The sequence below is a fragment of the Chrysochloris asiatica genome, unplaced genomic scaffold, assembly GCF_000296735.1.
Source record: "Chrysochloris asiatica unplaced genomic scaffold, ChrAsi1.0 scaffold00088, whole genome shotgun sequence".
In the NCBI taxonomy this organism is placed as follows: Eukaryota; Metazoa; Chordata; class Mammalia; order Afrosoricida; family Chrysochloridae; genus Chrysochloris; species Chrysochloris asiatica.
Window position 1 is genome coordinate 11,998,038 of NW_006408606.1, and position 13,766 is coordinate 12,011,803.

Genomic DNA, 13,766 nt, shown 5'->3' on the forward strand with positions numbered 1-13,766 from the left:
ACCCAGCATGACATCCTTCTCCAGTGACCGTTTCCTCCGGACAATATGTCCAAAGTATGAGAGACGAAGCTTAGCCATCCTGGCCTCCAAGGAGCACTCTTGCTGCACTTCTTCCAAAACAGATCTATTGGTTCTTTTGGCAGTCCATGGCAAATGCTAATTTTATAGTTGTATTATGAATATATTAGTTTTAAGGTTAAATTTAAAAAAAAAAGGATTGTTACAGATTAAAATCATATCAAAATGATAAAATGTGCTCATAGATTTATTTGTTGTTGTTGATGTCGTTCAGTGCCATCGAGTCAGTTCCGACCCATATCAACCCTGTATAGGTTTTCCAAGGAGCAGCTGGGAAGTCTTGTGGTTCAAACTGACTTTGTAGTCCAGAACATTAACCTATAGCGTCACACCAGGACTCCATGGACCTAATTAGAGAGTCTCAAATTTTTTAAAATATAGATAGAATTCCAGGAGCACACTGGAGATTAATGTGTAAATGTTGCATTCACTTGATAGTGCTGTTTGACTATTTTTTCTTGGAAGAAAAAAATACCACTTCTAGGTATGCATATCATAGAAAATAGCCCTCACTTTTGTTCAGGTATAGATGCATACGTATATTATTTGTTAGTAGCAGTATTATTTGTAAGGAGTCATGACTGCTAACCACAAGGTTGGTGGTTCCAACCTATAAGTCACTCCTAGGAAACCCTATAAAAGGTTGCTATGAGTTGGAACCAACTTGACGGTACTTAGCAACAACAACTATTTGTTAATAGTGAAAAAGTCAACTACCTTTACTGGAGAATCTGTAAGTTGTTGTAGTTAAGTGTCCTATGATCCGACTCATAGCAGCCCTGTAAAAGGTCTGCGAGAAGTGGCTGGTGAGTCTGAATGACTGACCCTGCTACTCAGATAACGTTAAGGTACCATGCTTATCCTACAGCACCAAACCAGGAAATTGTGGGATAGGTATTATGACATTATGTGACGTTGAAATATGAATGAATGGAGCTACACCTGTTCATTAAAAGAAAGTGGGAACTGGAAGCTCACACACTTAAAATTGATCATAAAAAGAAAACGAGATCAAATTTCAAGAGCATGCATAAAGAATATATGCACTATGGCCCTATTTATATAATTTTTTAAAAGCTTTTAATGTGCATTGATTAGAGTATACATAGGAGAACATCAGTTTAGCACTCATCCTATCATATTTCATATCATTGCAATGATTACAATCCCCTCCGTGCATTACCATTCAAGAATATTTGCTTCTATTCCCTCTGTTTGTCGTTTTAGTGGTTTTTTTTTTTTTTTTTTGATGAACACAAAAATACTTAGGAATATATACTCATTTAAACCACCCAAGGGTGCATTCGGCAAGTCTACCTTCTGGCCGCCAGCGCACAGCCTTTCCCTTTCTCTTTCCGTAAGTCTCAAGTCGTCAGCTGCTCTATCTATCAATATCATCATCTTTGCCCCCATCTCTGTGTCACTGCTTCTCTAGATAGGGTCCCACATTCAGCACGTGCTCTTCTCCTTTGATGGCCCTATGGTCCTCTGTTTATGGAATGTAAGATTAACTACTCTCTTCTTTATGTTCCAAAACTTCTACCTTTACAGTTGTGATGATTGCAATTAGTCATGCTAACAATTACTCACTATTGAACCGTAAGAATTTTATCTCCATCTCCTTTCACCAGACCCAGCTAGACAAGATGAAAACTATTCAGTGAGGATTCTACTTTCCCCCATACACTCTAATGAAACTCCCTCTTGAAAACTTGTAAGGCAGTCACTTCGTGCCTTTATAGCTGCTCCCTCCTCTCTCCCCCATTTTAGGTAGCCAATGTCTAAGTTGCCCATCCCTATCAATCCTGTGTACAGTAAGGATATGTTTGCTCTTTGATGTGAAGACTCCTTCCCTCTTGGCTGGTATTTTAAGCTACTGCATCCATAAGTATAAGGAGCTCTGGTAGCATAGTGGTTACTAATCAAGCTGCTAATCTCAAGGTCAGCAGTTTGAAACTACCAGCTTTTCTGTGGGAAAAGATGAGCCTACTTCTGTAAAAATTTACAGTCTCAGAAACTTTGTACAGGGTCACTATGAGTCAGAACCGACTCCATGGCACAAACCCACCTCCACATCCACAAGTATAGGTCAAGTTCATAAAATTGTAGCAATTTACACTTGTTTCCTTTATGAAATTTCTATTCTTCCTCTATTCGAGTTTGGATCATCAAGCCATCGAAGCTAGGTCAAATGGGTACTATCTAAAAGTTTGGGCATTCTTTTGTGTCTCCCCTCACTTCATATCAGCTGGATGCTTCACTCTTGGCTCTCTCTGTGACTAGAACTTTGTCCATGGCCTTAGGAGTCCTCAGGTCTCACCACACTATGGACAAACCAGACCTTTCTCTTCTGTCTCTCATCTCCAGGTCAACGGGAGTCTGTGAAACATGGTCAAACTTAGCTCATATTTTCATTGCTGTCTTTCCCCCTCTCCATTCACCAGTAGACCAATGTGGTCACCAGCAAGCTTACATGTCGGTTTGTGTGTTCCCTGTGAATTTCAGTCTTGGAGTATGGTTTGTCCTGAAGGGACTTAATTACTTATCTTGATGACTCCCTGACAAACAACTTGCTTGTTCTTGTAGTAGCCAATCAGACTGCCATTTTGATTTGGATTTTTCATGCTGGTCTTTCTTTCAAGAAGTATCTTCTGTCCCTCTAGCTACCCCGAGCTGCTCTGCATGTCCTTTCAAGTGGGAATGTCCCACCTCAGAAGGTTTTGGATGGAGCTCAGGATTCTACCTAAGTCCTATATACTACAAAGGCTCCGCGAGAAGCCTATTTCACTGGGCAAGTTCTAGAACCCCTTTTAGGTATTCCAGTCAGTTCTAGTAGCATAGTAGTTACGAATCGGGCTGCTAACCTGAAGGTTAGCAGTTCGAAACTACCAGCCATTCTGCGGGAGATAGATGAGGCTTTCTGCTTCCGTAAAGATTTACAGCCTCAGAAACCCTGTGCAGGGTCACTGTGAGTTGGAACAGACTCCACGGTACTTAACAATGTAACAGTCAGTTATAGGCTGAAGATGGTTTTACAAGTTTTCTGTAATCATGTTTCTCGATATTCCTTTCTATCCCACTCATGTGCCTATTTTACTATAATAGGCAAGGGAAACCAGCATTCATAAGACAGTTTAGCATCTTAACATTATTTTCCCTCTTTTATCCATTTAGACTATACCTCAATCCCTGTGTCACAGAGTCCTGTTGTTCCAATACATCACTACCTTTGTCCCATTTAGCCCATGCAAACCTGCCTAAGTGTTCCCCTATCAACTGTGTTCTTCCATCTCCTTCCCCCTTTTGTGTATTGCCCTCACCAACACCTGAACTATGATATATCTATTCCCTGACCTGTGTTCTACCATCCTCTCCCTCCCACCCCTGTGGCCAGCAAAGAGTTTTTCTTTCTTTCTTTCTTTTAGTATGGTTATCTTTTCTTAAGTTTCATATTTTTGATGTGTCCATGCTCTTGGATTTTCATTATCTTGGTATGCTGTGAAGTATTAATTTTCTTTAAGGTTACCCTATATTCTATTAACTTTTTTCCTCTATTTAAAAGTCTATTTTACTCTGAAGACTACCTGACCTCCTCATCACCTGGATCTCTGTTCCTTTTTTTTTTTTTTTTTTTTACATTGTAATTGTATTGATCATAGACTGACCTCCCAGATCCTCTGAATTCATTCTTGTTCCAGACTCTTCCTACTGTCAATTGAAGGTGGTGTTGCTATGTGTGTCAATAGATGGTTGTTGTCTGTACTTGTTGGTTCTCAATCCAAAGAACTCCATTTAGGATGTTTTGAAGAACGGGGTTGGCTATGACAAAGCCCCTCAGCTTCTATTTATTCTGGAATGCTTTTATTATACTGCTGTATTTGATTAACAGCTTTGCTGGGTAGACAATTCTTGGTTAACAGGTTTTTTTCCTTTCAGGGATTTATATTTGTCTCCCCATTGCCTTCTTGTCTGCGTGGTTTCTGCTGAGAGATCAGAACTTAATCTTGTTTGCTTGCCTTTGTCAGTAACATTTCTCTTTTCCCTAGTTGCTTTCAGGATTCTCTCCATATCTTTGATTTTTGGAGAGCTTGATTATGACATGTTTTGGGTTCTATTCTTTTGGGTTCTATTCTTCCTGGTGTTCACTGAGCTTCATGAATGCTTATCTTTTCATTTTTCGGGATGTTAGGGAATTTTTTTTTCCAGCAGCTCCAACTATCTCCTCTGTGGTCTTATATGATTTTTCCTATTCCAGACTGCCAATTATTCTCAAGTTATTCCTCTTCTTGTCCCACATGAATCTTAGACTTTCTTCAGATTTTTTCCCCCTTTTATCTGCTTGCTGTTCTATTTTAGCAGTTGTGAGAGATTTGACTTCCAGTTCACTAGTTCTGGCTTCCATCTCTTCAATTCTACTCCTTTGCCCTATCAGTGTATTGTCCATTTCTGATATTTTATCATTAATTGTTTCTAACTCTTTTTGCAGGTTTTGACTTGTTTCCAATGATATTACTATTTTATTTGATTGTTCCTATAGCACTTTCCTGACTTCTTCCATATTTTTCTCAACCCCTCTGTGTAACATTTGGATGCACCTCAATACCATTCTTCTCAGGTTGCAAAGCCCTCCTTTCAATGGGAAGTCTAAGTCTACCTGCAGCTCATTTGTTTCAGTTACTCTAATTTGTTTCTGGACATGTATTTAAATCTTCAACTGTCTCTTGGGCATCTTCAGTAATTAGATGTGTTTTCAATAATTAGATGAATGTATGCTTATGTATTATTAAGCTTTCTGATTGCCTCCAGTTAGATGTGATTAGGAGATGGGATTCCTTTTTCACTTTTCTTATTACTCAACTCGGAGTTACTGTAGCAGGTGTTAGCTGTCTATCTGGTGTATAGCAGCTGATATTGGCAGTTGCCTGGATGTTGGGATTTTATAGGGTGTGATTGTAGCTTAGCTCTTTGACCACAATTGCTGTCTCTTCTTGGGTGATATAGGGAGAGAAAGAGCCCCCTCAAGGTAAAAGGGGAGCAACAACAAAAAGATTGGATACTACAGTCTATAATTGCAAAAAAAAACTTAGCAAAACATGAGTATGATTTTAATTCCTGTCATTCAACCAGCTGAAGCCATTCTGGGAGCCCTTTCCATTTTACCCAGTTCCTGTTTACCTTTCCCCTTTCTTAGATTCTATGCACTGTGGTCTTTGCTGAGCACAGTTGTGCACATGTGTAGTAGAACCCTCCTGAGTGAGGGGTAGGGCATACATTATCTCCAGTGTTGGTCAGACCTCTGCAGTTGGAACACTCCTCTGTACCTGTTCTTTCTTCATCATCCCCAAAATGGTCACTCTGGCAGCTGCTGACAGCTGCAGATCAGAAAACGCCACTTTGCTTGCTTCTGTTACAAATTTCACTAGCAGTAAGTGTTCGATCCGTCTCAATATTCTTTTATATGTAGTTCAGAGTTCTGGGACTGTTCCCTGAACCTACTTCATCTGGTATTCTGTGTTATTACTGTTGGAGGTCTTGATCTGCCATCAAATTAGTTACATAATTTTTAAATGCAAAAGCTACTATATCCTGCTTCAAGATCCAACCGTCCATATGCAGTAAAAATACAGCGAAATGCAAGAAAATGATGAATATGCAGCCATCTCTGAGGAGGTGAGAAAGAACTGTAGTCAGAAAGGGAACACCTGTATTGATGATATTTCATGCTGTAAATCTCTGGTGAAAGCTTGTATGTCTTGTGCTTGTTTACATACTTTATGTAGGTCTAATGAATTTTGAATTTTAAAATATATAGAAGAAAATATCAATATAAGAACTTAGCAACTTTAGTTGACATAAATTCATACAACTTTTATCAATCCAGAATTCCCTGGTTGGTACAGTTAATAAATTCATCTGTTACCCATAAGACTGGAGGTTTGAGTCCACCCAGAGGCCTGTCTAAAGAAAGCCAAGACAATCTATTTCCAAAAAAAAGTTAGTCATTGAAAACCCTGTGAAGCACGGTTGTACTCTGTGACTCAGAATCAACTCTTTGGCAGCTGTTTTGCTTTTTTAACTTTATTCTAAAACAATATTTAAAACAGAATATTTTTGAAGGTATCTTTGGAAGGGAAAAAAAAAAAGTCATTGCAAGTCATTTAGTCTAAGTAAAAATGTTGATGGATGCACTAATTAGTAACTGACCATTTATTTTAAAGAAGTGATATTATTAATGTATTTCACAAATCAATTGAAGCTAAAAACATTGTAATTACCAACATCAAAGATGGCTAAGGAACTTAACTCTTGAGATGTTTCTTTCCCTTGAAGTCTGTGACTAACAATAAAAAAAAAAGTCTCATTTTAAAATGGAATTTGGGTTTTATAAAAGAAAATCCTAGGAAAAAAGATTGGGCAATAGAAATAAAAATGAATAAATCACAGTTGAGCCCTAGCTTTTTAAACTAACCTTGGGTATCTGTTGAAAATTTAGTTCCAAAGTTTTCATTTCCAGGATTCCCTCTGAGACAGTAAACAGGAGTTCCCAAACATTCTTGGTTCTCAGTACATTTAGTATCTCGGTCAATGTTTACAGAATCCAAATGTCAAAAGAAACACCTAAGAGTTCAGTTTCCTCATTACTTAAATCACAACAACCACTAAAAAATCTGGCATTACCACATATGACATTAAAAAAAGGAAAATAATTTAATGTTGAACGTGAACTACCTTGAGTTAGTAGTTTGCATACATGTCCACCGTTTTCACTAGAAATTTACAGTATTGCAGCATTCTTCTCAGTTTGCCTCAGCACTCTGCACCCTGTTTCTATCACCTAGATCAAACCTCCCCTCTCACTCCTTAATGAGAGGGCTCTGAGTTGACTCACACTCATGGTGGTCTCTTTTGATTGACTGCAGGAGAAGCCGTACAAATGTTCAGAGTGCAGCAAGGCCTTCAGCCAGAAGAGAGGCCTGGATGAGCACAAGAGGACTCACACAGGAGAAAAGCCATTTCAGTGTGATGTGAGTTTGGCTTCTCTTTTCTTCCCCTAGTGTCCTCCAGAATCAGCTGGTGTGTGTGCATGTGTGTTTTCATGTGTGTCTGTGTGTGAATGTGTACGTGCCTGTGTGTGTTTTACAGTGTCAGTCTATGCCTATTAATGTCGTGTACAGTTTATAGGTTTGGATTGCCTAATCAACATAACCACATTGTAGTAATTTTATTCATCCTTCCTTACTTGCAGCAAATAAACTCTGATTTTGTATAAGACATGCTTGCCCTGTTTTCATGCAATTGAGTTGTTTGTCTAAGGTTTAAATGTCTGCTGTCTTGAGGCAGCTTTCATGTGTCTATCCAAGTCTTTAACATGTTAATGACAGTTTACACCAAGTATTTAAATGATCATCTATAGTATTTAAAGTGTTCAAGTTAAAGAAAAATTCTACTAAGTGTCTAGATTTTCTGCTTATAGCATTTTAATTGAAGTAAAATTTTTCAATATCACATTATTAGCATATAAAAATGCATAATTGTCAGAATTTATCTAAGCACTAGTCAACTTAGGGACAATGTGGTTCTTCTTCGACCAATAGCGTAACCACCCTTCTGTGTAAGATTGACAGTTGGCACAGCATGGGCAAAGGTGTTAGGGAAAGCACCCACTGAGATACTTATTTCTAATGTAAAACTGTAAAAAAGATGACATTAATTGTAATTCAACATAAGAAGTATCTTACAACTTACAAAGTGACGCAGTATGAAGTTTTCTATAAATGAAAGAAATTCCATCTTATAAACAGGTCATACTGGATAAAGCAAGGAGCTCTGGTAGTGTAGTAGTTACAAATCGGGCTGCGAACCTTAAGGTCAGCCGTTGGAAACTACCAGCTGTTCCGTGGGAGAAAGATGAGGCTTTCTGCTCCCGTAAAGATTTACAGCCTCGGAAACCCTGTGCAGGATCGCTATGAGTCGAAACCGACTCCACAGCACATAGCCGCCACCACCACCACTGGATAAAGCATAGGGCAAGCAGCACCTTGTGAAAACTCAAAAATACAAGATGTTTTCCTAGTCTTTTAGGGAGATTTTGGTACTAAGATTAAGGCTATAGTATACTCCCTGGGGCCTACTCATAACAATATTTTTATGTACATTAAGTTTCTAGTAAGGAAAGAACTACTTGTAGAGAAAGAAATGTACAACTGTAAACCTTTGTCTTTAACTGGAGCAGCAACCTAATTTTAGTAATTTCAATCAGTTTAATTCACTCGTACTTTTAATAGAAGTATTTTCTTGAAGGAAAACTAGTTGAGTAATATGGTTTTACAAATAAGCAAATAACTGATTTGTTGTTGTTGTGATGTGCCATGGAGTCGGTTCCCACTCATAGAGACCCTGTACAGGGTTTCCGAGGCTGTAAATCTTTATGGGAGTAGAAAGCCTTCTCTTTCTCCCGTGGAACAGCTGGTAGTTTCGAACTGCTTACCTTAAGCTTCGCAGCTTGATTCGTAACCGCTATGTTACCAAGCCAGAAATTAAATATTATTTGTGTAAAGGCATCTTCTTGCCCCATACTCAAGCACTGTTTTATCTGAATTTTTTTTTTAATAAATGTTTTGTTGTGAATTATGTGATAGTTTACATGGGATACCATAGGTTTTACATTAATTCTGTCGTATATAGTTTCATTGCCATAGTTATAATCCCATCCATGCATCATCAACCAACCAAAGGGTATACTCTGAAAGCCTGTCCTCCCCCCCACCCCTGGTCATCAGCACATAGCCCCTTTCCCTCTCTGGATCTCAAGTCCACAGCCTCTCCATCTTTCCACGTCATCGTCTCTGCCTCTGTCTCAGGCATCACGACTTCTCTGGGTAGGGTCCCACTCTCCACTCTCCATTGTTGGTCCCAGTGCCCTCCACTACTAGACTGAAAAGTTAATCACTGCCCTCCTTGCTATAAAATGTCCACCTTTACATTTCTATCCCTCACAATCATTTTTGTTGAATACATCATTAGATAAATTGGACAATGATGATTTTTTTTAATATATTACTATAGTGAATTATGAGTTGTGATTCTAACCTCATGGTTAGCAGTTTGAATCTACCAGATGAGGCTTTCTGCTCCCATAAATATTTACAGCCTAGGAAACTCTATACAGTGTTGCTGTGAGCTGGAACCAAGTCCATGGCATACAGTCAACCCAACCAACCAATAATGTTATAAGCGTTATCTTTTTCTATCTACTTCTAACCCATTTACTTCTATCATGTGTTGAATACTCTTAGATCTTTATCAGTCAGACCTATTGTTAAATAAAAAACCCACATCCACTTATATCCTGACTCATAGTGAGTCTGTCTCATAGGGTAAGTCAGAACTGACTTAAGGACACCTAATAACAACTGTCTCTGATCCACAATCATGTTTTCTTTCCTTATTAACCTACTTATCCCAAGTAGAAGTCATGCTTACTTGCCCTATTCCAATCCCTTCCCCCCCTAATGCCTCTCACATTCATTACTTCCATTCAGTTTCCATTCCCACTGGCAGTGCACAGCTCAGACCTCTCTCGGTTTTTATGTAATCTTTAAGTGAATTCCTTTTCCAGTCTGCCAACCAGCCAAGATGATGGGTTTGTTTTTTGAAACTTTGTATTCTGACTTGACTGAAGGTTTACAGAGCAGATCATCAGTTTTATATACAACAAATCATACTCTTTGTTTCATCCCAATGATTACAGTCCCCTCCATTTAACAGCAGTTACCCCATTTTCTCCCTGTGGTTTCTATTTCCGTTTCACTCTCCTTTCCAGCCCGTCTGAACATTGTCCTTAGATAAATGCCATCCTTTTCATCTTGAATGATTGACCATTCCATGTTGAGCATACGTTACTAGTGCTGTTTTCCTTACTATCTACCTATCTACAGCTTGCTTGAAAATTGGACCACAGGGTGAATTCCATTCCAGACCTGAAGGGTAGTCGAGGGTTGTAGTTTCGAACTCCTCTAATCTCTTTCTAACCAGTAAACCCAATCTTTATATTTTTATTTTTATATAATTTTGAGTTTTATTCCACACTGTGTCCCTCTCTATCTGGATCTTCTAATGTGATTCCTTTCAGAGCAGTTGGCAGTGGTTTACTGGGCATATAGTTTATCTTGTCTCAGAGTTGTGGAGACTGATGTTCATGTGTTCCAATAGTCCACTGGATTAATTGATTCTGAGTATCTCTAGTTTTCTTCACTCCTCAGGCTTTTGCACATGGAGAGACCAATAGTTGTTCAAACTCACCTGCCATGCTTTGGAAAACCCTGTAGTGGCACTTAATCAAAACAGTGAAGTTACTTATCTATATTAAGTTAATTTGTATATATAATGTGAGCTACAGATCCAGCTTACTTGTTTTGCATATAGAAAATCAATGGTTGGAATCCTATTTTTGGAAAATCCCATATTTTTCCATGGAATAGTCTTGGCACCCTTGTTACAATCAGTTAGCCATAGATGTATGTATGCATTTCTGGACTGTAAGTTCTGTTCCCTTGAGCTGTGCCTCTGTCCTTATGCCAGTAGAATGCTGTTTTAGTTACTGTAGCTTTGTTCATTGAATGCTTCTTAGATGTCAAGGATTGTGGGCACCACCAGAAGCTAGGAGAGAGGCAAGGAGCAGATTCTTTCCTAGAGCTTTCAGAATGGCCGTGGTCCTGTAAACACCTTGATTTTGGACTTCTAGTCTCAAGAACCATGAAAATATTAATTTCTGTTGATTTAAGCAACCCAGTTTGAAACTTTTTTTTATGGTTGTCCTAAGAAACTTTTACACGTACCTTCTTCAAATTATTCCTCCAATGCAATCTAGTCATCAGCCTCAGTGAACTGTTCTTACTTCCCCAAATGAGTCATTCTCTTCACACCACTGTACCTTTGCAATGTTCTTCCTTCCCATTCGGGCGTGATAAAGCCCTGTGCATCCTTTTAGACCCATACTGTGACAAGTCTTCCTTAAAGCCTGCCCTCTCCTCGCCAGGCAGTTTATCACACTCTCTGCTTTGCCTCCATTAGCTCTTTCCTCGTGGCATTGAAAATTATTCCTCCCTAAAACTGTAGACTCTTCAAGTTAAGTCAGACACAGTGTGGTCTTTGTCTTTTTGCTCTTAATTATGGTGGAAAAACACTGTATGTGATATTTGTTAGATGAAGATGTATTTGTAGAATTCTGATCCTCATCTCTCAAGGTACTTTCTGTTAAATATCTTGTCTTAATTTATAGTTAAAACAAAATCCATTTACCTGCTGCCTAGACTAAGAATAAATCCTGTTCTTCAGCATGTGAAAATAGGTTATAGCATTGGATACAAATCAGTTAAAAAGAAAGAAGAGGAAGCAGCTCTGTTATGTTCTATGAACTCTTTCATGCTCTCCCCTGTTTTCAAAATGACTATGAATGTCCTGATTTAATACAGATCATCAGTTTGGAGTCTCTTAATGACTGCGTTTAAGCTCATGAAAACATAAGCTTTTAGTATCTGGGCAGTCAGTTTCACAACTATGACATCAGGCACTCTCTACTGACATTTAATCCTCCACTTTGGCACTCAATCAACAATCTGTTGGATTGTTCCCATCTCATCTCCTATGTGGAGCTCCTAGAACTTCCTTAATTCAGAGTCATTATCAGTGATTTCAGCATCTTGTTCAACTTCCTTTCCATTTTCTCCAGCTTGCCATTGCTATATTTTTCCCATGGTGACTGTGTAAATGTACGTTTGCACTTTGTATACTACACACCACACTGATGAACTGAACTGCGTGAGAACCTTCTTTTTATTTTCAGAGTTGTTTGCTTTTTTTTTTTTTTGGTGTGTTTGTTTGTTTTTAATGGTATCAGCCAGGCAAATAGAAGAAGCACAGTCAGCTCATACACTATTTTAAAGTTAGATGCTTTAGGAATAGTTAGCCCTTGTTGTTGTTGGTAAGTGCCATCGAGTCGGTTCCGACCCATAGCGACCCTGTACAGGGTTTCCGAGGGTGTAAATCCTTACGGGAGTAGAGAGCCTCATCTTTCTCCCGTGGAGCGGCTGGTAGTTTCGAACCGCTGACCTTAAGGTTTGTAGCCCGATTCGTAACCACTTGTGGTAAATACTCTGGAGTCAGACTTTCTGGGTTTAGATCCTGGGAACCATTACATAGTTCTGTGACTTTGAGCAACCTGGTTAACCCTTTGCCTCAGTTTCCATATCTGTGAAATGGGGATAATAGAAACAGTATCTCCCTAAAAGGAGCCCTGGTTGCATAGCAAATTAAGCATTGGGCTACTAACCAAAAGGTCAGCAGTATGAACCAACAAGCTACTCCATCTAAAAAAGATGAGACACTCTATTCCAAAAAGATTCACAGAAACCCTATGGATTCGTTATAGTCTGTCCTGTGAATTCTCTATGTATTGAAATTGACTTTATGGCAATACGTTAGGTTTGGGTTTATCTACCTAAAAGAGTGGTTGTGAAGATTAAACAAGCCAAAGTTTAGAAAGTGGCAAAATGGACTTCTAGCCCATAGTGAGAACTATATGAATGTTAGCTCTTATTCTGGGCTCTATGCTAGACATCAGGATGAAACAGGAATCAATGCTATGTCTCCTACCCTCTTGGAATTCACATTCTTGTGGAGTATAGTCATTCAGTTAAGAAACAAGATTCATTATGTAACTTCATGTAATGAGGCTAATAAAGAGTATTTAGGAAGAGTTGTCTGAGAGAGTTATGGTAAATAAGTCAAACAATGAGGAGTCAGACATGCGGACAGTCCAAAGGGAGCAATGTGAATCAACGCTTAGGTTTGGAGATGTGCTTAGAGTATTGTTGTTGTTATTAGGTGCCATCGAGTCGGTACCTACTCATAGCGACCCTATGCATGATAGAATGAAACACTGCCCAATCCAGGGCCAACCTCACTACTGTTGCCACGCTTGAGTCCATCAATGCTGACACTTGGCCAATCCATCTTGCTGGGGGTCTTCCACTTTCTCCCTGACCCTCCACCCTACCAAACATGATATCTTTCTCCAGCGACTGGTCCCTCCTGACAATATGTCCGAACTATGAGATGTGAAGTTAGGCCATTCTGGCCTCCAAGAAGCACTCTGGCTGCACTTCTTCCAACACAGATCTGTTGGACCTTTTTGGCAGCCCATGGAATTTTCAATATTCTCCTCCAACACCATAACTCAAAAGCATCAAATCCTCTATGGTCTTCTTTATTCCTTGTCCAGTTTTCTCAAAAATATGAGGTTATTGAAAATGCCATGGCTTGTGTCAGGCGCACCTTAGTCCTCAAGCTGACATCTTTGCTCTTCAACAATTAAAAAACTATTGTTGTTGTCATTGTTAGCTGCCATTGAGTCGGAACCAACCCACAGTGACCTTATGCACAGCAGAACGAAACACTGCCCGATCCTGAGCCAACCTCACTACTGTTGCCACGCTTGAGTCCATTGATGCTGCCACTTGGCCAATCCATCTCGTTGGGGGTTTTCCTCTTTTTCTCTGACCCTCCACCTTACCAAACATGATATTCTTCTCCAGTGACTGGTCCTGCCTGACAATATGTCCAAAGTATGAGAGATGAAGTTTGGCCATCTTGGCCTGCAAGGAGCACTCAGGCTATACTTCTTCCAA

At 39.2% G+C, this 13,766-nt stretch overlaps 1 protein-coding gene across 3 annotated transcripts in view; it reads left to right on the forward strand.

The window, feature by feature from the left end:
- PRDM5 (PR domain containing 5) overlaps nt 1–13,766 on the forward strand; it is a 371,490-nt gene that overhangs the window by 341,534 nt on the left and 16,190 nt on the right. For all 3 annotated transcript variants that reach the window (XM_006866280.1, XM_006866281.1, XM_006866282.1), the window contains one exon: nt 6,999–7,103. In XM_006866280.1, coding sequence (XP_006866342.1) covers nt 6,999–7,103 — 105 coding nt within the window. The remainder of the gene's footprint in view (nt 1–6,998; nt 7,104–13,766) is intronic.